The 27,813-nt window shown below is 46.4% G+C and overlaps 1 protein-coding gene across 1 annotated transcript in view; it reads right to left on the minus strand.

The window, feature by feature from the left end:
- The window catches only part of KMT2A (lysine methyltransferase 2A), a 45,053-nt gene extending 19,212 nt beyond the window's left edge, over nt 1-25,841 (minus strand). The window contains exons 1-17 of the mRNA XM_032201784.1: nt 25,467-25,841; nt 16,411-16,480; nt 12,369-15,037; nt 10,962-11,139; nt 10,478-10,712; nt 9,631-9,695; nt 8,479-8,847; nt 7,789-7,862; nt 6,833-6,961; nt 5,870-5,983; nt 4,545-4,691; nt 4,177-4,272; nt 3,254-3,374; nt 2,384-2,497; nt 1,854-2,038; nt 1,047-1,220; nt 84-194 (exon numbers count right to left, since the gene is read on the minus strand). Of these exons, the coding sequence (XP_032057675.1) occupies nt 84-194; nt 1,047-1,220; nt 1,854-2,038; nt 2,384-2,497; nt 3,254-3,374; nt 4,177-4,272; nt 4,545-4,691; nt 5,870-5,983; nt 6,833-6,961; nt 7,789-7,862; nt 8,479-8,847; nt 9,631-9,695; nt 10,478-10,712; nt 10,962-11,139; nt 12,369-15,037; nt 16,411-16,480; nt 25,467-25,841 (5,226 nt within the window). The remainder of the gene's footprint in view (nt 1-83; nt 195-1,046; nt 1,221-1,853; nt 2,039-2,383; nt 2,498-3,253; nt 3,375-4,176; nt 4,273-4,544; nt 4,692-5,869; nt 5,984-6,832; nt 6,962-7,788; nt 7,863-8,478; nt 8,848-9,630; nt 9,696-10,477; nt 10,713-10,961; nt 11,140-12,368; nt 15,038-16,410; nt 16,481-25,466) is intronic.
- Nucleotides 25,842-27,813: the final 1,972 nt, after the last annotated feature.

The raw sequence follows: 27,813 nt of genomic DNA on the forward strand, positions 1-27,813 counted from the left end.
CATAATTGACCCTTTGAATTCCAACAGCTACAAACAGTGGCATAATACAAAGCAGATTTCAAAATAACTGTAGTCCTGCTCACCCGAATAAAGAAGGACTTGACCATGCTATTGGCTTTTTTAACTTCTGGCTGCCCTCCATCAGAATTAATGGCTGCTTGAATTATCTTCACAATATCATCACTAAAATCCAGCTGCAAGAAAGCCACAAAATTTTGCATCAGCAGGATTATCTTCTGTACAGCTACATCATTCAATTAACTTTTAAGGCATCACATGAACTTCCAGGTGAGTAGAAGACTGAACCAAAACATTGACTTCAGCAGAAAAATAATTTGGCTGTGCAGAAGCAATCGGCTCTGTGCAGTTGCAAACTGGCTGGCAGAATTGCTGCACAAACCAATCCATAACTCTAAACTTTCTTCTTAACCAAGAGCAGGCTGATGACAGATTTTAAATCATCTACACTAACTACCTCACAAGGATTTGGTCAAAAGTCTAGCAACAGCATGTTTGCAACGGAACTTTGCAATATACATGTCTCCTCAAGACTACGAGATGTGTAGAAGGAGGAAGGGAAAGTAATAAATAAATAAATAAAATAATTTAAAAAGGGCACTCCCTGCAAAGAAAACTGATCTGGTCAACATTAGCATTTTATATAAATGACCCCTAAACAGATCATCCCTGCAAACATGAATTGGTTTCCAGAAAACTGACTACCATCAGTGATATTTGACTAGGCTTTTTGTTGGAACCTGCACAAAAAAGGATGACCTATTCTGTTCCCACGAACACAAAAGACTAAGAGCAAAAGCAGTTTAACCAAGTATCACTGCTGGTTAAAGAGAAGCATACGACAGTGTAAATTACATGTCTTTGGGCCAACATTAACATGAGTGCCAGCCAGAATTATTTTTAGCAGTACATTAACCTGTTTCCTTGTTCATAAAGAAAAGGCTTAAGCATGCTCAGTTATAAATACCACAGGTCAGAAAGCAGTTCAGAGGCTATTATTAGAATAGAGCACTACAACTCTGACATACCACAGAAGTGTAACCTCCTTGATCCATTTTTCTTTTTACTCCTTCCAGATCCAGAGGTTGCTGCTCTTCCTGTTTACTGACTTCTGTTAGGACAGGAGGATCGGGACCTTCAGGAGAGCTTCTGGATGGTATGCTCTCTTCTGTCTCAGGATTTAAATCAGGTGGTTTTGCAGCCTGTTAACATCAGCAAACAGACAGACAGACATTGGCTATTGAAGCGTGGCTGCTACTCATGATGTATTCCCCTGTACGTTCATAGGCACAGAGATTCTCATTAACACCAAACAGAGGAGACTCAAGTTCTGAATTCCCGTCCAAAATACAGGGACAAAAATAAAAAGATTTTAACCAGCTTTTTGCTGCTACCTGTAAGGCACACAGCAGGACAGTGATCAGCCATGAGGATCAACTTGATCAACATGAGCTCACTTCTCAGCAGTCCTATTTCTGAATATGTTTTTCAAGACTAAATGTATTTCACCAGAGACCTCAATTGCCCCATTCCTTGAATAACTTTACCACCCTATTTTTCTTTTATTCTCAAAAGTCATAATCATGGATATCCACTTCTCTATTCCCATAGTAATGAACAATTTTTTTTTAAAAACAAACAAAAAACCAAACAACATGTACTGTGATTTAAGTACAATAAAGTTTTGAGTATGATGCACAGCAATACCAGAATTAAATCAAATGCCAGGCAACACTTCAAGCTGGACTATAATTATAGAACATCCGGAGTTGGAAGGGACCCACAAGGATCATCAAGTCCAACTCCTGGAAACAGGAAATGAGGCTTCAGCTTACCTGCCTATAACGCAGCAAGTGGCTAGTAGTTCTAGAGTTCAACAGGGCTGTTAAAACCTGTTTTAAAGAAACCTGCAGCTCCTTTTCCAGTGCAAGACGCCATTCTGCAGGATGCTGTTCTGTACAGTTAATGCAGGTGTACGCTACACTCTCAGGCAAGTTAGAGAGTATCTCATACATTTCATCTGGAGACAAAAAAAAGAGCAAATAGTAATCTGAACTACTTTACTGAAGGACAGGTACTGGGAAAAATCCCTACTCTGTACAGCACACTTACTGTTTAAATCAAACACCCTCTGTGTAACAAAAGCATCTTGTGTAACTCATCGCGTGATGCCGCGTTTGAAACAAGTCCTAAGCTTTCAGGATGTCACTGATACATCATTCCACTTCATAGGTATTTTTCAAGCAGATCACAGCAGGTGAGGGTGTTAATGCAACACTCAAGGAGAAAGGTCTAAAATTGGATTGCTTTGGTCTATTTGCTGCCCCATGTACTTAAGGGGTGAGGAGATACGAATTTGACTTACCAGAAAGGTTTTCACATTTGGAGTGGACCCAGCGGTCACATTTTCCACACTGCATCATCTTACTCTCATAGTCATCATCATCATAGCATTTGTCACAGAGAGGACAAAAATTTCCTGAAAATAAGATATGATTTTACCAGAAGCTCAACTGTCACACCTTAAAGGCTCGATGGTTACTTATTGGTGTGCTAAGAAATCAACTCTTTGAAACCAATACAGTTGCATCTACTTTTACAGCACTGAAATCAATGGCCACAAAAAACAACCTAACAAACCCCCTGCCTGAAAGACTGGTTACCCACTTTTTTGTGGGGTGTGATGAGACTAATAAAATACTATATGAACTAGCTTTACAGGGTAGAATGAAAATTGGAAAGATATACAGGCAAGAAATTAAGTGGAATAGTCAAGATTTTTTACCCTGAGATTTTTCCCCCAGCGTGCGCCCTCCTATGCTCAAAGGCCTTATGCACAGTAACTAACATAAGGATCAACCACTTTACAATACAAAATGTGCTGTTTTTAAGCCAGAAGACCTTTAAAATACCTTTTTCTTCAAGTGCTGCTTCAAACCGTTGATCAACAGGTCTGTAATAACTGCTTTATCCGGTACAGTGCTTAATTGTGAAGTCTCAATTCTCTCAATAAAACAATAGTTACTTTCGTTATGCTCTGTAAAACGATGTACGTGGTTTTCCTACACAAACAATACTGCTCCAATTCACAGCCCCAACACTAGGTTCCCTTTCTGTTTGTACCAGTGATAAGCTCACCAGCCTGAGGCTCTCATTTCAATCTCCACTGACATCATCTCCTTAAAGGACAGGATCTTAAAAGGTACCAGCTGTAAACAATGACAATTTTACATACCTTTCGCAAAGAGTTTGGCACAATCATGACACAGTGAAAAGTCGTGAGACCACTGCGCATCCCACCCCTTCCCTGGTGTTGTTGATCCACAGCTCTTGCAGCGAACACATTTGGTACATATCTGGAAGATAAATATGTTTGGCAAGAGTTATTTGCTTTTATCCATTGGCTTTTTTTTTTGTACTAATGATACATTTCATAATTTTATTATTTAACGAGTGCTGATAGCTTATACAACAGAACAAGGAGTTCCAAACAACAGAATTTCCACTATAAGGAGAAGGGCTCCCTCCCTTTATGGTAAGATGGTGCTGATGCAAAAAGAGGGAGAAAAAAAAAAAAAAAAAAGCTTCATATTTGCACTTAAGAAAGTATCAACACTCCTTTTGCATAAGAAAGCATATATAGTTATGACATTCCTTCTGACCTAAAATATAAAGTCTTATTTTATCAGTTTTCCAACTCTGAATACACCGTGGTAGAAAACTCTTAAAAAATATTAGCAACAAATACATTATAGGCAAGGCTTTTGCACCTGTTTAGAACAAAAACTTGCAAGACACAAAGTAGGGCATGAATCCAAACTGTCTCTTAATACCACTATCAACTGGTAAGTTTGTTAACAAAGTAAATGCTTTGATTCTGAAGACCTTCTTCCACGTTCTGTGACTATGATCAGGAGAATTACTATAACTAAAAAAGGTATAATGCCTTGATAATGCTACTTGTTCAAGACCCATCTGCTTTACCACAAACCCACCTCATCAAGAAGCCTAATCCCAAATGCATCTTCCAATGCAAGAGGCAGCCTTCCTTAAACTGACAAATCAGTGCACTGGAGCAAGTCAACTGCAGCACTTTGGCCTGTAGCATTATGATCAGTTAAGTCAATCATCCCCAAAAGAAATTTCAAAAAATCTTACCCAAACTTTCTTTTTCTTGGTGGGTTTTGTTGGGTAGTTTGGGCCCAGGCACTCCGGGTGATAGCTGTTTCGGCACTTATTGCACTCCAGCAGCTGCTACAAGAATAACGGGAAAGAGTATTGGAACAGAAACCCTAAAAAGGATGCAAAATCTTGGACATTTTCATTTTACATTAGATCCCTTATTTAGGGAAACAGGAGAAGTTGCAACTAAGTGAACTGAGATAAATTCACAGCCGCACACAGCAGTCTGCACACAGAGTGTGAACTCCACTGTCTACTGTCCGAGTTACCAGCTGAGGGTGAGAGCAAAAAGCTCTGGGCACAGCGCAGAGAAGCCTAGCTGGGTCACTTGGAGGTTGGGGTACCTTGGTGGCCTGGTGCTGTCTCCCACACACGTGGCAGAACTTGCAGCGACGACAGCACCAGTTTTCCAGCTGGTCCTCCAGGGGCCGCTCGCTCTCCTCTAAGCAGAACTTGTGGAAAGGCTCACAACAGACCTGACAATACACAAACTGCAAGGGGGAGAGGGCAGTTTTAGCAAGTCAAAACCTTTTCTTAATTCCCAAACAAGCCCGCTTGCACTCCTTACTACTTCGAATTCTGCTTTACAGCTGACAGTACGAGAATATCTATGAGTATATTTTATAGGGGAAACTGAGTGTGTACTTCAGATAACCTAAGTACATGCCTGTCTACACAGATTATGCATCTATCAGCAAATAGGAGTCTGGTACCTTTTATCTACATGCTCTGAGTACTGGTAAATTGGTAAAGGCCTACAGGCTTCTTCAGGATTTCCCTCCCTCTCTGTAAGACAAGCCAACCACACCCAAAGAAACATTTAGTGGACAAGGAAGGCACATTCAGAGCAAAGAGACATCTTTCCCTCTGTTTAGCTTGTATGGGCCATTTGAAAGCTCAAAGGATCCTCTACAAGGACAGACATGCTAGAAAAAGCACAGTCCTTAGGGCACAAACACTGCAGGCACAAGCAGGACAGAGGAATTGTTTGTTCACTTGAGCAACTGACTAAGAAGGGGATGGCTCCATGTGCCACTGGACCTTCATAATCCCCAAGTGCATTGCTGTTCACATGAAGAACTTAACCCCATTCTCCTTGAGTGTTGTTCGCCTTTTCTAGAGTGCTAGCATCACCTTCCCAGGACAGCTAGTCTGAACATTTTGAGAAGACACCTGTCTTTTCCTGGAAATGCATTTAACAAAACTTAAGCCAAAATTCAGCTGTTTATACAGCACCAAAACCTTGCCAGTCACGTTTCAGTACTGGTCTGCAACTCTTGGTAGATACAGACATACCTGGGAAAATCAACACTGCCTAACACCATTCCAGCAAAACTGAGCGATCTTTCCAATTTCAAGGTAACAGAAAGCAAAAGCCACTGCTTTACCTCAGCTGGGGGATTCCAAATTACATTTAAGAAGAGATGCAGGGGGCTCTTGAAAATGCCATTCCTTATGTCTAACAGAGTTCACTTCTAAACTAAGCACCACTGAAGTTCTCAAAGTGAATTCAAATACCTTCCATTTTAGTATCTTAGGGCAGAGTCTAGCAAGGACAGGTTTACAGGTATTATTTTAATTTCTTCTGTTTTATGGATTATTATTATTATTTTTTGGTAACAACATGGTGCTGTAACTAAGTCATCAACAGCAGAACACAATGCTTTACCTCCACATGTCCACTGCTGGCACAGAGAAAACACACCACCCTGGGAGTAATAGGTACCGAGGTCACGATGCCTAACCCACCCATCTCCCAAACATTCTCCACTTCACAGTCCTCCTGAAAGTACAAAAGGATACATCACCATGCAGAATAAGGAAATACGACATCAGCATAAAGTGCTCACATTGCTGTGTTATGCATTCTGTTTCTGTAATTAGGCGTTCTAAAACAGAAATTATTTTAAACTTTTATCTTGGTTGTTTTATAACATATATTGCAATAGTTACAACTTGGTACTGTTCTTGCCAAGAGAGTTCAATAATACACTAACTTTCTCTCTACAGAGAGCAAGCCTAAAAAGCATGACAAAGTTTTTCACAATTGCACGATTATTACTAAAAATGAAATTTCAGAATAATTACACTTTATTAAAACTTCATATTTGTATAAAACACTTTTGAGATCTCACTCTAATCTCCAGTATTAACACTTATAGATGGACTGAAAAATTATTAGGAAAATGTTAATTTTTATTATTTCAACACTGAAAAAAAAAATAATACATGATTTATCAGTTTAAAACCCCAGATATACCCAAAGTATTGTGAATTACAAATTACTAACATTTTCCCCAAATCTTGTTGACTCAAGTTGAGGTAAGGTTTTTATAGTTCCATCTTAATGGAATAATTCTTCATAAACCTCAAATTCTTGCTCATCCTCACATTGAGGGATAAGGTTTAAAGCTTTAAAGTCTCTCTTCATCCAGTACTCTAATTATAAGAAAAAAAAAGGCATAACAAACTTCTAAAAGTCATTCATGTCAGAAAGGTTCCTATTTACAATTCTCACTGAATGGGACCAGACATACAAACTTAGAAGTCACTGTCAGCATTCTTGAGGGACTCTACTTCCAGTGTTTAGAGTCAGTTAATATTCAAATACTTAAAACATTTTGTCCTCTACCTTGAAATCCACTCGGATTCTGTGGACTCCATCTGTAGGTGGCTTTTGCTTGGAACTGCTCCCATTAGTCAGAGTACTGAGCAAATTCAGCGTGCTGCTTTCTGGCTTGCTTATAGGAGGGGGCTTTTCCTAGTCAAGTAAAGGAGCCTGCATTAATCCCAACCCCAAACATTAAAGCTTAAACAGTATTTACATTAAACACTACACATAATTCATATACAACAAAACAAAACACCCCAAACCAAGAACAACAAAAACCCACAACCAAACCATCACAAAATTAATGAATTGCAAGAAAGTAACCATTTTGCAATCAGTTTTAAGAGCATTCCACACACAAATACATTTCTAATTCAATTTGCTGCATTTTCCCCTAGCATCGTGTTATTCTCTATATTATCAGTGCTGTTTTTTTAATTTGCTGCAGTAGGGCAACTCTGGGTATAAGTTGTACCTACCTATACATTTATCTCTGAGATTTAAATATATGAACTATTTTTTTCCATAATGAAGTTGTTTCTAAGACAAAGGTAGTTCTTTATTTATTTATTTTTTAATGGACAACCTGGCCTTCACTCCACAACATACAAGTCTTAGAACAAATTAACTCCTAAGCTGGATATAGACATGTGGCAGGTAATTTTGTACCCACATACTGACATAAGGTAAAGCCTAACGTCTGTATAACTTGCTCAAATCACAGGAGTCTACATGTTCCTCTTTGATAGGATTGAAAATGTCTTTCTTTTTAAATACCACAAAAGATCTTGAGTAGCGTTAGGAGTCAAGCTAGATCAGTCTTAAATCAGCATCCCAAGGAAAAGCGACAGAACTGAATTCCTATAGATATTTTAAGTAAAAAGCAAAAGGGTTATGTAATACAGTTTTACTTTCTAGATAGACAAAAGATTCAGGTTCTCAAAATTTATTGACTGTGTACAAAAAGCAGTATTCACCTTTTCTTTTGGTTTCTGTTTCACAGGGAAAGTTGGACGGGGAGCAATTTTTTTCTGTTTGTTTTGTTCTGTGCCTAGGAAGGGGGGGAAAAATTATGAGTATTTCAAGTAACTAACAGCAACCTGTGGAGAAGAAAAGGGAAAAAGTCAGCTGTGTAATGAGAGATGAATTTTAGACTGGAATTTTTCCATCGTTATTGCTGGTCACCAACTATGAGTGGGGCAGTCTCTGCAAGGTGTGGCCAGTTGAACTTGCTCTGCTAAAAGTCTGAAGTGTTCCAGGTGTAAAGCAAGAGAAGTCCTGGAGCTGCCTTTTTGTTCACTTTCCATGCTGTTCTGTACTATGTGCAATAGTAGTTTATGTTTTTGTAGTAGAAAAAAAATACATTCTTGTTTCACATTCAGACTGTAAACAGTCAGTAAACTTCACAGCATTGAAAATATACTTCAAGGTTGCCAAGACTAAATGACTAAAAATCACATTAAGGGTGTTCATCTTTCTTCCCGTCCCAATATATAATGCAGTACAATAAAAGAAAGCCAGTTCTAAGCAAAATTCCCAAAATAATTTGCTTTAATTTCACCAGGTTATAAAGCATTTATCAGTTTTAAAATCCAACAGATTTTAGCAGTATTACTACTGTTACTTAACATGACTCAAACATATTGAAGATAAACAGTCCCATTTACCTATTTCTGGCTGTGGAGTCTGCTTTTTCTTAGGCTCAGAAGTGGTAAGTTTAGGAGCTTCTTTTTTCAAAGGTCCTGAGCTTGGAGGCTGAGGAGGGAGCTGTACTGGCTGAGATGTTTGTTTGCCAGTCTTTCTGGCACCAGGTGCAGGGACCTGTTTGGGCTCCAACAGAGGAGTAGAGGAATTCCCATCCTCGTGTTTCTCCTCAACTGGCTTACGAGCAGGTTCACTGCTCTTCTTTATGGCATTGTCTTCTCTTGATAAAATAGTTGGAGGAGTTTGTTTCTGTCCAGAGTCCAATTGGTTCTTTCCAGAATGGCTTTCTTTCTTTTCATTCGTCTTGGATTTCTTCTCTTTCTTTTTTGCAGCTACGAAGAAAAAGCATCAATAGATTAAAGCAGCTACAACTGCGCAACTTCAAATAGTTCACTGCACTTTTAAGATTAGGAAACAAACATTTTGTTTCTTCATTCAATTGAAGAAATAACTGTACTCATCCAAAAAAACTGTCAGTAAAATTAATGTACTTGTCTTATATTACAACCTGTGTTCTAATACTGTGGGCCTCTATCCTGACAGACTGGTAAGCAAAGTACTTATGTGGTAATGCAGCTTCACAGCTTAACTGTGCAAAAGAGAAAGCAGACTTAGCATAGAAAAGTTTAGGGAATTCAAGACAGCCACCTGGCCACTGTCACACTAACATGCAGACCTCCAGAGGTCCAGTCCCAGGATGCAGGGGTTTAGCAAAATACATACGGTGGCTCACTTAAGCCTGATGTCAGAGACAAGGAAGTGCCAAGAGATTTATCAGCCCCCATGTCATTCAGAAACAGAAATATCTGAGAATTGGTTCACCTGAAGTGCTGAGGGGAGACTGATCAGCTATCCGCAGCAGTTCCCTACAAAAGGGAGGAGAAACTACAATTCTAGTGCTGAAAAAGACAGTTATGGATTACGGACGCTGTCTGTACTCACGTTTCTCCTACAACTTTCATGTGACAACAGCAGAACAGACAGGTTCCCTGTTAACATTTAATTTCAGACTAAACTTTCATAGCTCAGTGTAGTTGCAATGACAGCATAAAAAGCAATTTAAGGTATGAAAATTTCTTTCTTATCCTACACTTGAGCCAAATCTTTCAGCCTACCTTTAGCTTGCTTCTGGAGATATGCTTTAGAAGGCATCCACTGTAGATTCTGACATTTCCTCATCCTACAAAGAAAGAATATGTTGTGTAATCACATATTGGAAGAAAAATGCAAACAGAGAGAATGCCATAAATATTCAATTTTTTTTTTTTAAGCTATCATCAATACACTCCCTTTCTTCAAATTATTTTTCCCTTTTTCAGAGGGAATATTAATAATATTAAATAATATTTAAAAGAATATTATTATCCTGTATTTTCCATGTTGTTTTCTGAACTCTCAACACAATTTTGCGGTTAATAAAGCTGCTTATGTAATAACTGATTCGCTAATAAATCCCTTATCAATTCAATTTCTTCGGTATTGGCATTTAAATAATATCTGGATACTTCTTATAACTCCAAAACCACATCAAACTCTTTCAACAGTAGTTTTTATGTAATCCACAATGAGGTCATTTCAGCCAAAAAAATAGTTGCTCTGCTTATATGGAGTGGGATAGATTTGGTGTAATCAAGTTTTTAAATGTTCAACTCCTATTTTTCTCATGTCTCATTCCAGCTGGTTTTCAGTGCTATGTCAGGTTCTTCAAAGTGGGGAGAATAAGTTACAAGTGAACTTCAGAAAAAGAAGGTCATAAAAAGCACACCTTGATTCTAGATATACTCTCCTAAATTAAATTGCTTTTAATTGCTTTTTACTGTGATCCACCCTCAGCCCAGGCCAAATTCATTCCAGGCCTGCACGAGAGGGTTAAATCTGTTGTTTCCTACCTCAGAATGTGGATGCGCTCATCCTACTCTGCATAGGAATTAGCTGAAGAATTTCTCACATGCACAAACTTACTTGCAGCACTGCTTCTTTATATTACGCCCACCAAACTTGGGCTTGTCCAGGCAGTTAGTACAGACACCACAGTCCTCTGGAACCTGGCAGCCTGAACACTGCCCACAGCGCCTTGACCGTCGCCCCTTCTTCACTGGTGGTTCTTGCTGTGTCTTGTTTCTGGTTACCGGCTTAATCGGTTTGATAGGTGGAGCAAGAGGTTCTGCCTCTTCTGAGCCGGCTATTGATGACTTATCTGTCAAAAAAAGTAAAAAATCTAATGTGAATTCACTGAAGTCATACAACGTTTCAGAAGCATCTAATGAGCTCATGGAATTTATTCTATTAAGTGTAAGTTAATATACTATCCCCTGTTCATTGCTCGATGTCCTCATCTTTACAGGTTCAGATGTAGCCATATTTATTAGAGATGCCACTAATCCAAGTAGTCAACAAAGCAGACCTTCTGTGAATCCACAAGTGAAAACTGGAAGTCTTCACCTACCGTCATTCCCCATGGAAGACAGTATCTTCTCTCGCTCTTCCCATGGTAAGGCACTCAGAGTGGGCATGTCGTCAGGAAACACGGCTCGCTTACGACCCAGTGCAACAGCTGCTCTCCTGCAAACATGTTTTATTCGTGGTCCTCGGACTGACGTTTCTGATGAATCACTCTCTTGTCCCTAGATTTCAGAAAACAGACAGTATTCCTAAGAGAGGTACAAAAACGAGACCGGGCCACGTACAAAAACTTCTAAATAACCTAAAAAGAGTTAAATTATAACTCCGCTTGCATTTTGTAAGGGTCAGGATAAAAGTAAAGACTATCAGCCTTCTAAGCCTTGGATATCCAAGGGAGGATAACCTCAAAAGGACAAGAAGTTTTACTCGTTTGGAATTACAAGGTAAGTTTCTACCTGTTACTGGACAGTGAACTCACTCATGAGGCTGTACGTTATTAGGGCACTGACATCAGAAATTCAGAGTTGACTGGAATTAGGGTAAACAGACTAACATTGAGCATTAACTGATCTGTCAGATCGATTTTGTAGCAGCAAACCTTTAAGATGAGGGGATAGAGTTTACTGAGGTGATAAAAGAAATGCAGCATTTTAGTACCATTTTCCACATTTTTAACATAGGATTCTGACGTATTTCCTAATAAAGAATTCCACCCAAAGACTTAACTGCAAGGGCTTGGGCTTCTTAGTATAAACATGTGAGGCATACAGAAGCACACATTTATTCTTTCCGGGGACAAAAGCTTAAGAATTCTTTATTTAAAATATGCACTTATTTTCAACACTAACATTATCTGGGAAAACGAACAAAGAAAATCCTCTCTGAAAGTGTGTTTCTATCAGAAAACATCTACCTTTCCGACAGCTAAAAAGGACTGCAGAAGACAGTGGTTTTGGGGTGGGGGAAATGGGGAGAGGGAAGAGAAGCCAGCAGTAGGAAGCAGTCCGCCAAGCAGATGCAAAACCCCAAGGGATTTTACTCCTTCCCATAAGTAACAGATCAGATCATCATAGGGTAAAGTTAAAAGAGAGAGAGAGACCAAGATCAACTCATCTTTAGAAAGACTATAGCAGTTTGCTAGAACCATGCTTTTAAAAATGCCTATTACCCTCGCTGCTTACTTTGCTTAGATTTACACAGAGAAACCGAATAAACAGTTCCACTGCACTGTTCTCTAAAAATGCACGCAGCTCCCCCTTGAACAGTAGCTTTCTCTCCCCCTCAACTTCTGCCCATGCCTTCTCATTTTTGTATCATTTACCATCTGTTGCACTAATGGCTACTTAGCTTGGCACATTAACTCTTCACATTCACGATATGAAAGATACTTGTGACTATCAGTGCAAATTCAAAGTGAATAAAGAAAAAAAAAAAAAAGGGAAAAAAATACCTGTGCTTTTGGCTGATCTGCTTGTTTGAGGGACTTGCTCTTCTCAATCTTGTACAGCTGGGCTTTTGCTTTTTTCAGAAGACTGGCTACCCTTTTGTCAGTCATCGGCAGTTTGTCTGCTTGAGCCAACATAGAGCTGATGGAGGAAGCGGAATGTTTAACAGTGCTTGATGAAGGAGTAGAGAGACGCAGAGCTTTTTCTTTCTCCAAAGATGGCACAGTGGGGCTGAGGTCCAGATCTGATTTGTCCAACCCCCCTCTACCTTTCTTGGATGTTTTGGTTTTGATGGCTGTTGTATCTACCAGAGCAGCAGTAGAAACATCTGCCACGGGATCTATTGCTGTAGACTTCCTCCGCCCGGCAGTTTTTTTTGCAGAAGATGATGCTGCAACATCTTCACTGACAACTTTTTCTTTGGGCATTTTACCTACAGGAAACAAAGCAGAGCTACTCTGAATTTCTGACCCTTTTCTCCTTTTCTCTTTCCTTGACTCCCGTTTGTTCTCCTTCTCTCTCTCTCTGTCTTTCTCTCTGCTCTTGTCCTTCTCCACACTTTTATCAGCGTCTTTATCTTTGGACAGTTCCTCTGTCGCCCTGTCTTTGTTTCTGCCTCTCTCTGTCTGGGGACTTGGAGTGAACCAAGGAAAGAGAGGAGCAGGACTACTAGATGAGAAAGGCTCTGCTGGAGTGCTAGTCTGCTTCCTTTGTCTCTGGCTTCTTTCTGCTGATTCCCCAGACTGCGTTAGGGAATGGGAAGGAAAAGTAAAAGTTGAATTTAAGGCACTAGTGGCAAGAGAACTAACAGAAATGCTAGTTAATGAGGAAGATACAGAAGACTGTGGGGTGAGAGTTGTCAGGTCAGAGGTACTAAGTCTCCCACTTCTTGTCCTCATGGAGTGCGAAGGAGATCTGGGTTCTGAGCGGATAGGGCTAAACACTTTTCTCTTTCGTTTCCTAGAAGAGACACCTGTTGCAGCGGTTCCTGTAGTGGTTCGACCAACCGACGAGGGCAAAGTTACAGATTCAAAGATTCTGGAGTGGGCCTCGCTTGGAGTGAATCTCGGAGCTCTCAGCAGAGGACTTCTCTTGTGCATATCAAATCTTGTTCCAGAATGAAGAGAAAACAGCCGTGCTGGAGCTGTAGCACCTGGTGTTGAGAAGCCAGATGCAAAGCCAACATCCTCCGGTGTTAGTGGTGGGGGTCTGAAGTTATCAAATATTGGTTTGCGAATAAGCCCCTCTTTGGCATACTTTGCTGATGAGAAGTACTGTGGTTCTGACCTGGAATGCTTTAGAGAAGTCCACCTAAACGTTGGCTCTCGCAGAATTGATTTCCGTTTCTCTTGCATTGGTGCAGCAGACGTAGGAAGAAAGGGGGAGGCTAACGGTATGGTAGGAGGCATGAGCCAAGGAGTACGGTCTGAGATGCTGGAAGCGGGCTGTAGTGGTGGGGGAGGAGTGAGCAGAGGGGGAGGAGGAGAGGACGACGACTGCTGCTGCGGCACACTTGGCAAGGCTGAGAGTTTTTTAGCAGTCCTCTGGCCAAAACTTCTTTCCGTTATCGAAAACCTTCTGTTTCTCCTATCGCTGTTATCGTTCTCAGGGGACTGGGAAACAGGCAGAGGTGTGTGAACTTCTGGAGTATTACTGCGTTCCTCAGAAAGCGTCTGCATCTCCTCAGAAGCCTGAGAGTCTGTAGATGTATCAACGCTAGGGCTGCTGGACCGCGAGGAATCTGAAGACATCTGAGATGAATGCTGAGAAGCAGCACTGGATTTTTCACTGGATCCGCAAGAAGTAGCGCTGAACCTGCTGTTTGGTGTGGATTCTAGTCTGGATATTTTAATAGGAGGGTCATAGTCTTCATCTTCAATGAACCGTTTGGGCGTTTTAATAATCCGTGAAGAGATAGCGCTTACGACCGGCATAATGAACTGTCGGATATTTTTAAGCTGGGTTCTCCCCTTTCTGCCCTGCAGTTTGGCTGCTTCTTTCTCAATCTTTTTTTGCGCCCCCTTCTTAGCCCTCTGCAAGAGTTGCTTAGCAATTGTTGCATCCGTCCTTTTTGTAGAAGGTATAATCCTAACAGGCTTAATCCTGCGCGGACTCTGTCTGACAGCAGTCTTTTCTTCCTTTGTGAGAGGTGGCGTGCCATCCTTCTCTTTACGTATCCTTTGGGGTTTCTCCAGCTGCGAATTTATGACTAAGGTTGAGGAAGTCTTTAAACGTTCAGAAGATGGTGGCCTCCCTCTCCTGCGCACAATCTGAACGCTTTTCCTCCCGATCTGAAGTTTTGCCCCAGGCTTAAATTTAGATTTCAGTGGAGAGAGTTTACTAGTTCTTAATTTCTTAATTTTAGTTGCTTGCTGAAACGTAGTGGATGGCGACCTTTTGATCTTTTTCAGACTCTCTTTTTCTTCTTTGCTTCCCTTCTGAATATCTGATGTGCCTTTGACTTGTGACAATTTGAACTTCACACTAGTAAGTGTTGGAGGTCTTCCTCGTCTTTTTTCCCCACTTTTCAATTCCTTCTTCTTTACTTTCTCCATGGGTGTGGTTTCAGACTTGCTTGAAGGGGAACACACTGATGAAGAGTCTGATAGTACAGCTGAACTTCGGTCAGAACTGCTCCGGGGCCTCCCACGAGGTTTTCGTGGACTAGATTTAACTATGAGGGAAGTAGAGAATGGAGAGGACACGTTAAATTTATTTCTCTAAGTGTTGGCTCAGCTTTATCCAGGTCACACAAGTATTTACTCCGCATAAATCACGACTCACAGAAATTGCCAAAAACTTTTCAGTTCATCAACAAACAAAAAATTGATCAATCCATGTAAAGACCTCCTTCACAAGCCTCTTCTCATAAAAAAAGGAGATTTAGATAATTTTTTTTAAAATTCAAGCTTGCCTTTCTACAAGGACCATATATTCCATTGCACAAAACCACCATCAATACAATGGCAAAAGAGAACGGTAATTCATAAGCAGATTTGTAATGTTTCAAGTGCACTAAAAATTATTTTAAACAACACAAAACGGATCACAGTTGAAAGGAGAAAAAAGAAGTCCCTCTTCACTAGTGCCATCCATCTAATGGATACGTCAGTAAGGCAAGAACAACATACAGGGGGAAGCTGATGTAAGGTATCTTACTAAAAAATGGTTTTAGTTCTGAAATACATTTAGCATTCAGGACTGCAGTTGGAAGGATCAAGCAGATGTGCATGCCTTGATTACTCACCTCTACCAATGCATTTCACTCCATACCCACCAACCCAGCTATTCCAGTTCTGGGTCTTCACACAGCTCTGACAATGTACTTCATTCTTCATCTGAAACACCCTATTAGTATGGCTTTCCACAACAGAACTTGCTGGCAAGGCCAAACCAAGTAGAGTATTGTGGTGAGAGCATTTATTGACAAGAATCTAAATCAAAACCAAACTCGTTTGTGTGCATCCCGTCATGCTTTGATCCTACATTTATAAAGTTTCTTGAAAAAAAAATAAAAATACAAGAACTATAGCTTATCCTTAAGCGTTCTGTATTTGTTTTGTTAAAAAAAATATATAGTTGAAAGTTCCAGTTACAGGAGATGAGTTTATTGAAAAATATTAAAATGTTCTACATGGGATTTTTTATTACTGTTTCTTAAGATTAAATTGTTCCAACTGCATCTTAAATGGAATTTTGTAAAGAAATGTTTACTTTTGCACCTCGTGACTACTTCTGTCTACCCATAGCTGAACACATTCCTGAAACTAGATCCTAACCATTAAGATAGCTGCCTCTTTAAAACACTGACTTCAGGTTTCAGATACCAATTTCATCAGTATAACTCTTTTACTCAACGTTTCCCTGTTCCGCAACAGATCAGATCTAAGAACACCACAATGACAGCATCCAAAGCTAAGCTGAATCCAAAGTGTGGTTATGGCCTTGATGGTGGAAGAGATTTGAAACAACAAACAGGAAAGACACGACAAAACCACCACAAAGCAGCACACTCAGACAACATCCGTTCCTGCTGCATGCACATACCTGTGGGGGACCTGGTGGGACTTTGTACTTTGACTTCTTCATCTGAACCAAAACCTAGGAACTGTTCATCCTGCAACAGAGAAATAGATGGAAATTGAAGGATGTGGATATTAACATTTAAACACACTTAACCGTTATCAAGGCATGAAGAGATGCTAGAAGATTTTCTCTCCCCAGGTAACGTACCCACATTTGTTCTTCAAGCAAACAATTGCTAAAAAGGAAATACCACTTTTCTTTATAGATAGATCAATATGTATGTATTTGTATATATAAACAAAGCAGTTATAGCTTACAACTAGATGATGAGGAGGAGTTATGGGGAGAGGACAAGTTCCTATGAAAACAATCCTTTAACGCCTCAAATCTGCTGCTTGTGTCAAAGCACCAAGAACAGATCACTCCATGGGCTAGCGGTCAAAGTACCCTAAGGAGCTACTTGAGCTAAACAAGCAAACAGCCAGCACACATCTCCGTGTTTATTTTTGTAGTACCACTGTAGAATAACTTCTTCCAAACTCATTTAAGAGACCGGAGGAGGCCCAGCAGCAGCCGAGGTCTCTAAGTAAGCCCGAGTGCCCCGGAGGTTCGGCAGGGCCTCTGCTCCCTGCAGCCTCTCCCTGCAGGCCTTGCCCCTGCTCCCAGAGCCAACAGCAGTGCTCACAGCCTCTGCAAGGAAGCGTACAGTTTTGGGGCCTCTTCCTTCTATTTTAAAGGTTTTTTTAACCTGACAGAGATGACAGAAATTGTGAAGACTCGGGAATAAAACCACTACAACAAGCACTGTAAGAAGGCCAGGTGCAGGTTACGAACAAAGGAACACCGACCTGAGGCGCAACACAGCTAGGAAACAAACTCAGGCTAGAAAACGTCGATTTTTGAAGTGACAGCTGATTTATGAAATGACATTTTTTGATGCAGCAAAGCCCATCAATACTCCAATTTGATGCTAAGGGCGCTCTGTGCAGACTAAGCCATTTTTTCCAGGGAGCATGCAGAAGCGTAAAACCTCATGCCGCGCCACCAAACCCTGCGACAATCCATTTTCATGCCAACCCAGGTTTCCTGATGCACTTTCACCTCAAGCAGCTACGTCCTCCTTTCTTAAATCCCCTCTCTCCTCGGAGGCCGGCCACGCCACTCGTTGCTCGCTCCTTTCAAGCGCCGCACGCCCCGGCTGCGTGCTCGGAAGCGGCTCCCTGCTCTGCTCTGGAGGTGCCACGGCTCGGCTGCACGCCGCCTGTAACACCCGGCTGAGAAGGGAGCCGTGGCTGAAGGCTGCCAAGCGCATGCTCCACGCCGCACGCCCAGCGCCGCTCCCACAGCACGTGGGCGCGCGGCGAGATGTAAACAGCGTGCGCAGGGCTGCGGCCGGGGAAGGGGCCTGGCGCCAGCAGAGGGGATGCTGCTTGCTGAGATATCAGGCTGAAACGCTCTCCACAGCGAGGCAGAGAAGGCAGGCGGAGAAGCCGCAGGCTGCGTGGGCACGGAGAGGTTCAGAAGGGTATCGGGAACGGCCGCCCACCCGGAGCGATTTTTTCCGCATTAGGCTACCAAGAGGGGTACCTGCAGAGCTCTCAGAGACACAACGTGCACATCGTGCATCTTAGGCATGGGGAAAGGCCAAATCTTCATACAAATAACGCTTACTTGTGTGTGTATGAGCACGCTTTCCCCAGGAAAACAGAATTTAATGCCACAAGCAGGAGGTTGTTAAAGCAACAGCCTCCTGAACAAGAGCTGGGAAGAATACCTCAGCTCTAACTGCAGACGTCAGGGCAGGGAGTGTGCTGCACGGCAGTGCTGAGCTGCCCAAGAGCAGTGCTGCTCCAGGAGACCGAGCTGCAGATCTCTGAAATCCTGGTTCAGTCCCTGCCCTCCGTGCCACACCATCCTCCCTTCAGAGTTCAGCCATCGGCACCCCGTTCCTGACCTTGTGATGGGTTTCACCCTCCTTCTTTTCTTCCTCTGACATCTCTGTTAAATTAACTCTCGCTCCCACTATGAAATCTTTATATTATTTCTTCCTTGTCCTCCTGTTTCTCAGCAGAGTACCCAGCGATGCTCCATGCTGCCTGCAGTGCTCTTTCTGCCACCAAGTCCCAGCCACCGGCACTGCTCCACCACCCGCTCCCACCCCCAGCCAGCAGCGCTCGCTGTGCACCTACCTGGCCTGCTCTGTATTTTACCTGTTTGCATCCTGCTCGCCTGAAACCTTATCTGCCTCCTCACGGACTAAGACAGACACGCACTCGAGCTAGGGAGGAAGTATGAGAAACAAGCAGCCAGCTACAGGCTCTGGAGCAGAGTGCTCTTCACAGAGCCAAACTTAAATGTAAAGAAAATGCATCTCCTTGCTGAGAGGAAGGCTAACAATAACTACTGATCCTATAGGCCACTTGGTGGAAAAGATAGCAACGATTTCTTGCCATGGAACAATTCAGTTTGAAGGCTCAGCTCCAATTAAACACCCCCCAATGCTTCATTCACTGTCTGCATGGGAATGGTGCTGAGCAGCCCTGGTTCCAGATGCACGGTGCTGCGGGGGGAAGGAAGGCACATGTCTACAGGAACCGACCCTCACCTCTGCAGGAACTCACCCCTCACCTCTGCAGCTCCAGCCTCGTCAGCAAAGGCAGATCTGCTCTCATCACATCTCCAACAGACCGTTTAAAATACACGACACCATGTATCCGTGGATATATATTGGTGTTTTTCCCCAGAAGAGTAACAGATGCAAAGACTTTGCAAGACCGAATAACTTGCCTATCCCTGCTGAGAGAGGCAAGTTTAACTTCAATTAAAATAATACCTCGCTCCAAGACCAGTTAGTGGCACTCGACCTCCGTGTGTATGACATCTGCTGGTGGTGAACTACTGCAAACCTCAGGCAGCAAAAACGGAGATGCCCCTAACATTAAACGCAGTCTCTGGGCACTTAAAACTTGCAGCTTTTAAAGAACAGCGAGAACCACGTCGTGATCAGACACAAAACACTGCTGAAACTGGAAAAAGCCGTTCTATAAAACCAGCCTTAGTGGAGCCGTGTGTGACCTGCCTGCTACGGAGCACCAAGGGACACAGCTCCAAGCACTGAGGGCAACCCCTCTGCTTCAGGTTTCCGTCGGTGGTGGCACTAGAGCCCTAACATGGGAAGAAAGTTTGTCACCGCCTTACATACACAAAACTTTTACAAGCTTGCAATTAAAACCAACCTCTCTTGCAGTAACAAAGTTGCAGAGGTGTTAGCTCCCAGCAATAAGATAAAAGAGCTGTCCAAGAGTCCTGAACTGCACCTGCCGTTACGTTACAGTAGCTGTCAGAAATGCCTTTGTAAAAAGAAAAATAATAATCTGTGATCCTATTATTTTGTCTGAGGCTATTAAACCAACCTGCTCTATTTTGCCAGCTGTACGCCCTACCCCACAGCTGGAACCTGCATTATTCTCAAGCTGATCACTGCGGGTCCCTTCCAACTCCAGCCATCCCATGACTCTGTTAACTTACTTTTCCAATGGGATTGATGAACAGATCGATAAATAAATAGATTTAAAAAATGAATTCCTTTGGCTTCATTTCCAGTGAGAAGCAGCCAGCCCTGTACGTCATTCAGGTTTGTTCTGTGCTGCTCCTGCCTGTATCACTGTCCTCGTAGCTTGGCAGAACGATGAGCGAGTGAGAAGGCCCCAAAACCAGCACGCACGGGCAAGGCTCAGCCACCCCGTCGGCCGGTCCGAAGTCAAAATTCAGTTCTGGGGCAAACGAAGCAGGAACGGGCACTCCAGTTTTTCCAGAAGTCGCCGTAAAGCACGACAGATGGAGAGTGATTAAAAACCATCATGGGTTTGAACATGACCTCATTTACCTGGGAAAGAATAATGCAGCACCAAAAGGTCGCTGGGGATTATAAATCAAGGCAAGGCTCGCCTCTCGGGCAAGGCACCAAGCCTCGCTGAGCAGGCAGGGGCCAGCTCCTGGCGGTCAGCAGAGCTCCTGCATCCATCCCCGCAGCAGCCTAGAGCTCTGAGCAGGCCAACAAAGGCTTCTCCTGAAGTCCCCTGCTTACTGCAAGAACTGAGAACTCCCAAGTGAATCTCTATCTCAACACAATCTACCACAACCCTTGAACAAAACTGCTTTGATAAGGATTTCTGATTAAAGGTCCCAGGGGAAAGTCTGGCCCCAGATGCCAAACTGCCCCCCGGTGCCGGTGTCCTGATCCACCTAACGGCCTGGCCCAAACGGCTCTCACAAAGGTTTAGTTCATTTTAAAGGAAGCATTGATCAAGTCACTGCTTTCTCTTCCTATTCACCCTTTTGATTTCGGCCCCAGTTACGCAGCACCTCAGCTTCTCGGAAGGAGACGAGCTGCTGGCAGGAACCACAACACCCACCGGGCTGTGCTGGGGGGAACAGGCATCCTTGGGGGTCAGCAGACAGCAGCCCCTGGGACGAGCACCGGGGGCACTTGGAGCTCCAGTGGGAGGCAGAATCCTCCGGTAGCTCAGGGAGAGGCTTCAGCAGCGATTCCTGGCGGCACAGCACCGTTCCCAGACAGCAGAGAGGACTCACTCACACCGGCAGGCCACGTGTTGCACATCCTGGCTTCATCAGTTCGGGCTCTCCACACAAACAATTCTCATTTCCACTTCCACAACAGGAACGCGTTTCAAAGCGCCTGAGAAATGCTCCTGTTTTGCTTGCAGTGAGCTTCCAGTACCACTACTGCCACCAACTAGTGCCTGGAAACATCTCACACATGCACAAACAGCTTCAACAACAGCAAACTTTGGATTACTGAAGTATCTCAAAGGCTGGGCTACGTTTTCTGGCTCGTTTCAACGAAAAAAAGTTCACATCACATTGAAAAAAAGATCACTTCTTTTGTGATCCCTTTTGCAGCATCCCTAGCTTGATGCCTGGGAACTCACCCGCTGCTGTGCACGGGGCTGAACCCTGACAACTTCCACACACAGTGAAATGCAGCGAGGGAAAAGCCTCAGGGGCTTGTGCAGCACGACCACCTAGCTCAAAGCATGCAGCTGCCCAAGAAGCATCCCACTTGTCCTTCACTCAGTGGCCCCCAGTGCTGAACACAGCAGCCAGGTGCAGCATCTCCCCGCTGAGCCCCTTTGCCTGCCCCTTCCCAATCAACCCTCGGCCCAGGGAGGAGATGGGGGTGCCTTGCAGGAGGTGCTGCATGCATTTTACTCGGGTAAATCCAACTTTACATTCCCTGCCTGCTCATGGAAGCCAGCAGCACTGCTCCCGTGCACTCAGCCCGTCAGGAGGATGAGGATGAGGATGCAGCCTCCACAGGGAAGAACTTGAAAGCCAGCTGAGCAAGCTGAAGGATGAACAACTGACCGAGACACAAAGACTTTTTTTCATTTCCACCACATGTGATGCAGTAAGATCTGTAGTATGGCACTCTGATTACAATAAATAATAATAATAACACCACCACCACTAATAACAACAATAACAGAAGGGCAGTGCAACATAATCCTGCAAGAATCTGCCCTGTGAATTTTCCAGTTGAAGGCAGAGCAATGTCCAAAAGCCCCTGGAGCAAAGGGGTGGGTGTGCACTGCTGCTCCATCCGAGGCTGCCTTACCTGCTGCGAGGAGTGACACCACCTTGATCCTCACTTCACAGCTCAAACACCCAGGCGGCTTTGCAGCGACCACTCAACATCAAATTAGGAAAGGGAATTCCGAGGCAGGCAGAATTTTAATGCCCACGTGAAAAATAACTCATCTCCACGCTCAGCTCCGGCGTTAAGCGAGGCAGGGAGGCGGCAGCCACTCCTCCCAGCACGTGGAACTGGTGCTGTTTCCAAACAAGGCGGCCACCAGCGAACATCCAGGGCTAAGAGCTGCTTCGTAAAGGAGCCTGGTCCATGGGCAATGGCAGCAGTGCTATGAGGGATGCTGTCAGTGCTGCTGTATGGCACGTCAGCCCCCAAGGCTCTGCAGCTCGGTGCTGACTTGTGGCCTGACGCAGGTTTCTGAGGGGAAGTGTCACCGCACACCTGACAGCACGATAACCCTGCCAAAGCTCCAGTGAGACTGCCGGGACGGGCAGGGAGCTCTGAAATGACAACTGCACCAGGCAGACAGCACCTCCACAGACTTCCCTTGTCACAAAATGCACACGACAAGTCAGGAAAACACCATCAAATTCCCCTTATCGCTTAGGCATCACTCCCATCACGCAGAAGGATAACACCGTACCAGTGCTGCTGTTCTCAAGCAGTTATAGTTTAACTAAGCACAAAATCCCCCCCCGCCGGCTCCTGCCATGCCAAAATCAAACACCATAGTGCTGCTCCCTTAACGCTAGCTGGTTTCGAGATAACTCAGTGAAAAACTGAACTAAAACAGAAGTATTTGTACAAAATCATCAAAAATCTGGGGGATATGCAGCGACATCCCCAAATTCAGATACTTCTATATTGGAAATCAAGCCCACTACATTCTGCAAAACGTCCAGGGAGACGAGAGAAAGACTGAGTGAAATACTCGCTCTTGACTTCTACTCTTCTGTTATATCCCACCAGATTCTTCTGTTAATGCACAATTCCAGCAGATAGGCAGGGCCAGGATGCAACGTGCCACTCGGGAACAAACCAACCACCCCAAAAGGTGGCAGAACATATATGTGAAACACAACACAGCTTCCTCCACGTTCCTTTGGTGACCATGCAGCCACCCGCTCCTCAAGGGCTGCAGGTGGTACCTGCACACTCAGTCCCCAGTTGTACCAGGGCTCTTTGCACATCCCCTGCTCCTACCGCTTAAATACCTGGTTTCTAGAGCATCAGAGAAGGAACCAAACATTCCTGTATCAGCAATGGGAAAATTGAGCCAACGAGACCCCCCAGTGCTCAAGAGCAGCTGCTCCTGGTCCACCCCAACACGAGGAAACTGCAACTTCACAGCAGGACAAGGGATGCTGGGTCTGCTCCTTCCCTGCCCATGAGCAGTGAGATCGGCATCAACCTACAGACAACCAGCCACTGAGCTTATTTCCCGCTGTATATAATATTTGACAGGTTTTAATAGCTAAATAGAAAACCTAAAAAGATCTTCAGATCCAAGAGATATTTCCTTCATTAGCTGCTGGTGCCAAGAACGTATTTCAGCTATTTTGAAGCAAAGATGCCCTAAAAGCAAAACTGCCACAGATCTTTCAAAGATGCCTTTGACTTTTGAGATGCAAAGGCATGCTTTCAGGCAAATGCAATGGGAGCAACAACAATAAAATAATAAAGAAAGATTGTGTCATCCAAAAAAAAAGGAAAGAAAAGAAACACAACAGGTTGCTGACCCCCCCCCAAAAAAAAACAAACAAAAAACACCAAAAAAGGACAAAAACCCAAACACAACCTTTTCAAGCTGTTAACTCTGTGGTCAGATGCATTAGCGAGGTTTCAGTCATTGCTGCCACTGAACTACCTCGAGAGACACTAACTTCTTTCAACCAGGCACAGCAAATCCCATTCAACCTTGGCTATTACAAGCAGAGCAGTTTACAAATACAGCAAACAACCATCTTCAAGGTGTTTGTATTAAACAAAAGGGATGCTAGCAGGCAGCCCGAGCTGAAGCTGTAACTACCACGTTCATTAAGTTAGCAGCGTTCCCAGATCAGCTCTAAGTTTGTAAATCCAGCCCCCCCCAAGCATCACTGCTGCTGGACCAGCAACTCTGCAGCTCGGAGATGCTTGAGCTCAGCTGAGCTCCACTTCACCTTACCTACCAAAAAGCACCGAAAACAAGCCCAGAAGTAAACAATATTCCTGTACATGCCTTCATAACCTCCAATATCATCAGCGATGAAAAAGGAAAGCAACTGCTTCTTAAAAGGGCGACAGATCCACAAAGCACAGCCTCGCACGCTCTGCACCTGACAGTCCGCCTTTAAAGCGGAGGCAGAAGGAGCCTTTCAGCACCAAAAGCCCTTTCCTCGTACAAAGGAACCGGAGGATCTTCCTGCCAGAGCAAGGACCCGGCTGGCAAGCGCTGTGAAAGGAGAAGCGCGGGCCGGGAGCGCTGCAGCGCGTAGCGAGAGCAGCACGGCCCCATCATGTCTGCCCTGCTCTGGCAGCGGGTGGGCTGGCGTTACTCCTGCTCTGCCTGCCTGCCCGCCTGCTCGAGGAAGGCTTCGAAAACGAAGGCAGGAAGGAGAACGGCTCAGAAAAATTTAAAAAAAAAAAAAATTAAAAAATTAAAAAAAAAAAAAAAAAAAAGGGGAGGAAAACAAAACCCCAAAGCGGCAGCAGGGCGAAACGCGCATCCTGGGGCGGCGAGGGGGAGCACGGGGAGGGCTGGGGAGCACCGGGAGGGCCCGAGCTCGCAGCCCCGGTGGCTGCCACCCCCCGGGGCCCCCCTCCGGGCTCCGTCTGCTCCCGGTGGAGGCCGGGGCGGAGCCCTCGGAGCATCCTTCCGGGGGTGGTGGTGGTGGAAGGGGGGGGGGGGGCGCAGGTGCCGCGCAACACCCGGGGCTCTCCTCACCCCCCCACCCCCGTTCTTCCCGTTGCCGGGAGGAGCAGAGCAGCCCCTCGCCCCCCTCTCCCCCCTCACCCTCCTGGGGCTGCCTCCGAGCCTCGCCCCCCTCCCGGCCTCGTCGCCAGGCGGCTGATGGAGGAGGCGATGTCGGTGGGGAGGACACCGGCGGCAAGTCGCGTGCGCGGGGAGGGACCGCGGAGGAGGGCGGCGGAGGAGGAGGAGGAGGAGGAGGACGAGGAGAAGGGGGGGGGGGGGCGCTGGGGGCTGGGTGCCCGCCACCCCCCCCCCCACCTCCTCACCACCCCCCCCGGCGGGCTCCCGGCCCCTTTGTGCACTCCACAGGCACGGCACGGAGCGGTGGCAGCGGTAGGTGTGTCCGGAGGGGGCCGCGCGGCCAAGGGGGGGGTGTGCCCGGAGCGGGGCGGAGCGGGGCTGTGGCGGAGCGGGCCCCGCGCTCCGGGCCGCGCCGCGCCCTCCTCTCCCTTCCCTTCGTTTCCCTTCCCTTCGTTTCCTTTCCCTTCCCTCCCTCCCGGCCCCGCTCACCTCTCCGCTGCCCGCCTCGGCCCCGCAGGCCGCGCGGAAGCGCCTCAGGTTGATGCCGATGGCGGCCGAGACCTGCAGCGCCGCGTCGAAGCCCGGTCCCAGCCCGGCCGCGGGGCCCCCGGAGCCGCCGCCGCCGCCGCCGCCGCCGCCGGAGCCCGGCGCCGCTGCCCCGCCTCCCCCGCTTCCCGCCGCCCCGCCGGAGCCCGGGCCGCCGCCGCCGCGCTCCCCTCCCTCGCCCGTCGCCGCCGCCGCCGCTTCGGCGGCTCGCAGGCTGCGCACGGCCGGGACCCGCAGCCGGGAGCCCCCCAGCCCCCGGCGGCCCCAGCCGCCGCTGCCGGGCCGGGCAGGGAAGCGCCACCGACCGCTGTGCGCCATCTTTACTGTGAGGCGACGAGCCAGAGAGCGGGGCCGGGCCGCGCCCCGCGCCCTGCATAGCGCTCCGCCGGCCCGCGCGGGGCCTGCATAAGGGAGGCCGGCATTCAGCTTGCGGGGCTCCGCCGCGCCGCCGCCCCGGAACGCGCCTAAGCCGCGCCCGCCCGCCGCCGGGCCTGCAGAACGCCGGGCGATATCCAGGGTCCCGGGCGCGGCCCCCGGCGCGGCCCCCCGCCCTGCATAGCGCGGCGGCCGCCCGCCGTGACGCGAGGCGCGGGCCGTGAGGCGCCGCCGCCGCCGCCCGGGACCGCTCGTGGGGCATAAACGAGGCAGAAACGAGCCCTGCCCAGCTCCGGGGACCGGCCCCGGGCCTCAAAGGGCACCCCCGGCCCATCCCCGGCCCGGCCCCGCAGGTAGGTGCGAGCAGGCCCGGCCCCGAGCGCCTCCCGCCGCCGCCTCAGCAACGAGCAGCCGTCGGTGCGGGCCCCCGCGGCCTACCTGCTGCCTGAGGGGAAGGTTCGGGCCCCAGGGGGCTCCCCCGGCTGCCAGAGCCGGCGGACAGTAGCTGCCCCGCTCAGCAGAGCTGCCCGTGCTGTTTGTTTCACGCTGGGTGCGTGGCTGCGGAGCTGCTGTGGGAGCAGAGGGGTGGGTGCTCGTCAGGACTGCCAGGGAGGAGGAAGATGTCTATTAAAATAAGACGGGTGCTGTCTCGCCAGGGAGCGTGAAGGGGACTGGAGTGGTTCCAAGCCCTCTCATCCTTTACCAGTCACGTTTAAGCCGATGTTGCAAGTGAAGGGATGTGACAGCCCCTGCAGCCCAGCACTGGTGTGCGAGCTGCAGCGCAGGGCCCGCTGCTGTCAAATTGGGGCTGCGTGTGAGTGCCTGCAAGCTGGGGAGAGCAGCACACCCTGGGGAGGAAGGAGAGGCACAGGCATGCCAGGCTCTGAGTGGGACAGGATCTTGCAGACTTGCTTTCAGGTAGGCTCCTTGATGAAACCTGCAGCTCACAGTCACACTTTTAATCCCAAATTTGACACATCCCTCAGTAGTGGGTGTGCTGCAGCCCCCCCCAGGAGGCCCAACAGGTCCCCCTCACAGCTGGCTGATGGGGATAGGAAACAAATGATAGACAAGTCACGGGGCTGTCATTCAGAGGCAGAAGAAATGAGCCCCTTCCTTCACATTAACCACACCTTATCCGTGTAACAGGCTCCTTGAACATGTCAGACCCACCCTGTACAGCCACACTGGGGATTCACCACGTTTCCCTGCAGCATACCTGGACACTGAGAGCAGAGCAGTGGGGGACAGGAGGCAGGAGAGCTGCGGAGCCATGCTTCTGTGAGTGCTGTGCCTTGCTCGAAGCAGGGTAGCCTGGACAGGAGCGTGGAAGCCCAGCTCCTGCTGCACTCACCTGTGGAAGCCCTCAAGTTCTTTTAGCCTTTGTTTCCTCATCCGTCACGTCGAGGTGACTGGTACCTTGGTCACAGGTGGTGAGGATTTCAGCCACAAAGCACCTGGCAAACTGCATAAAAAGGGCTCCAAATGTCTTAGACTCCAAGTGGAATAGGTCCTGTGCTGCCTCAGCTTGTGGCCTGAGCTATGCAGCTGCTTGCTACAGGTACACAGCTGGCTGGCTCTGAAGCTGCCTGTGGCAGCAGTGCTGCACATCCCCAAAGGCTCTCCTGTTCCCTTTCCTCAGGGCACCCCCAGGCTCTGGGTTCTTACTGGCCTGAAGTGTTGGGAAAATCATCTCAGCTGCAGGCAGAAAAGTAAACTCTGCCTTCCCTGGGCCTGTAAGCAGTATAAAGGCAGTAGCACCAAGCAGCAATATTGATGAGACCATTTTCTAAGTCAATAAGTCAGTTAAGCCGCATTCAAATGAGATAGCCAGCTTCAGAGACCTTTTGCAGATTATTTTCTGAAAACCTTGAGAAGAGGACCGTGATGTGATGCAGTTAAACTTACCAAGTTG

The sequence above is a fragment of the Aythya fuligula genome, chromosome 22, assembly GCF_009819795.1.
Source record: "Aythya fuligula isolate bAytFul2 chromosome 22, bAytFul2.pri, whole genome shotgun sequence".
Classification (NCBI taxonomy): Eukaryota; Metazoa; Chordata; class Aves; order Anseriformes; family Anatidae; genus Aythya; species Aythya fuligula.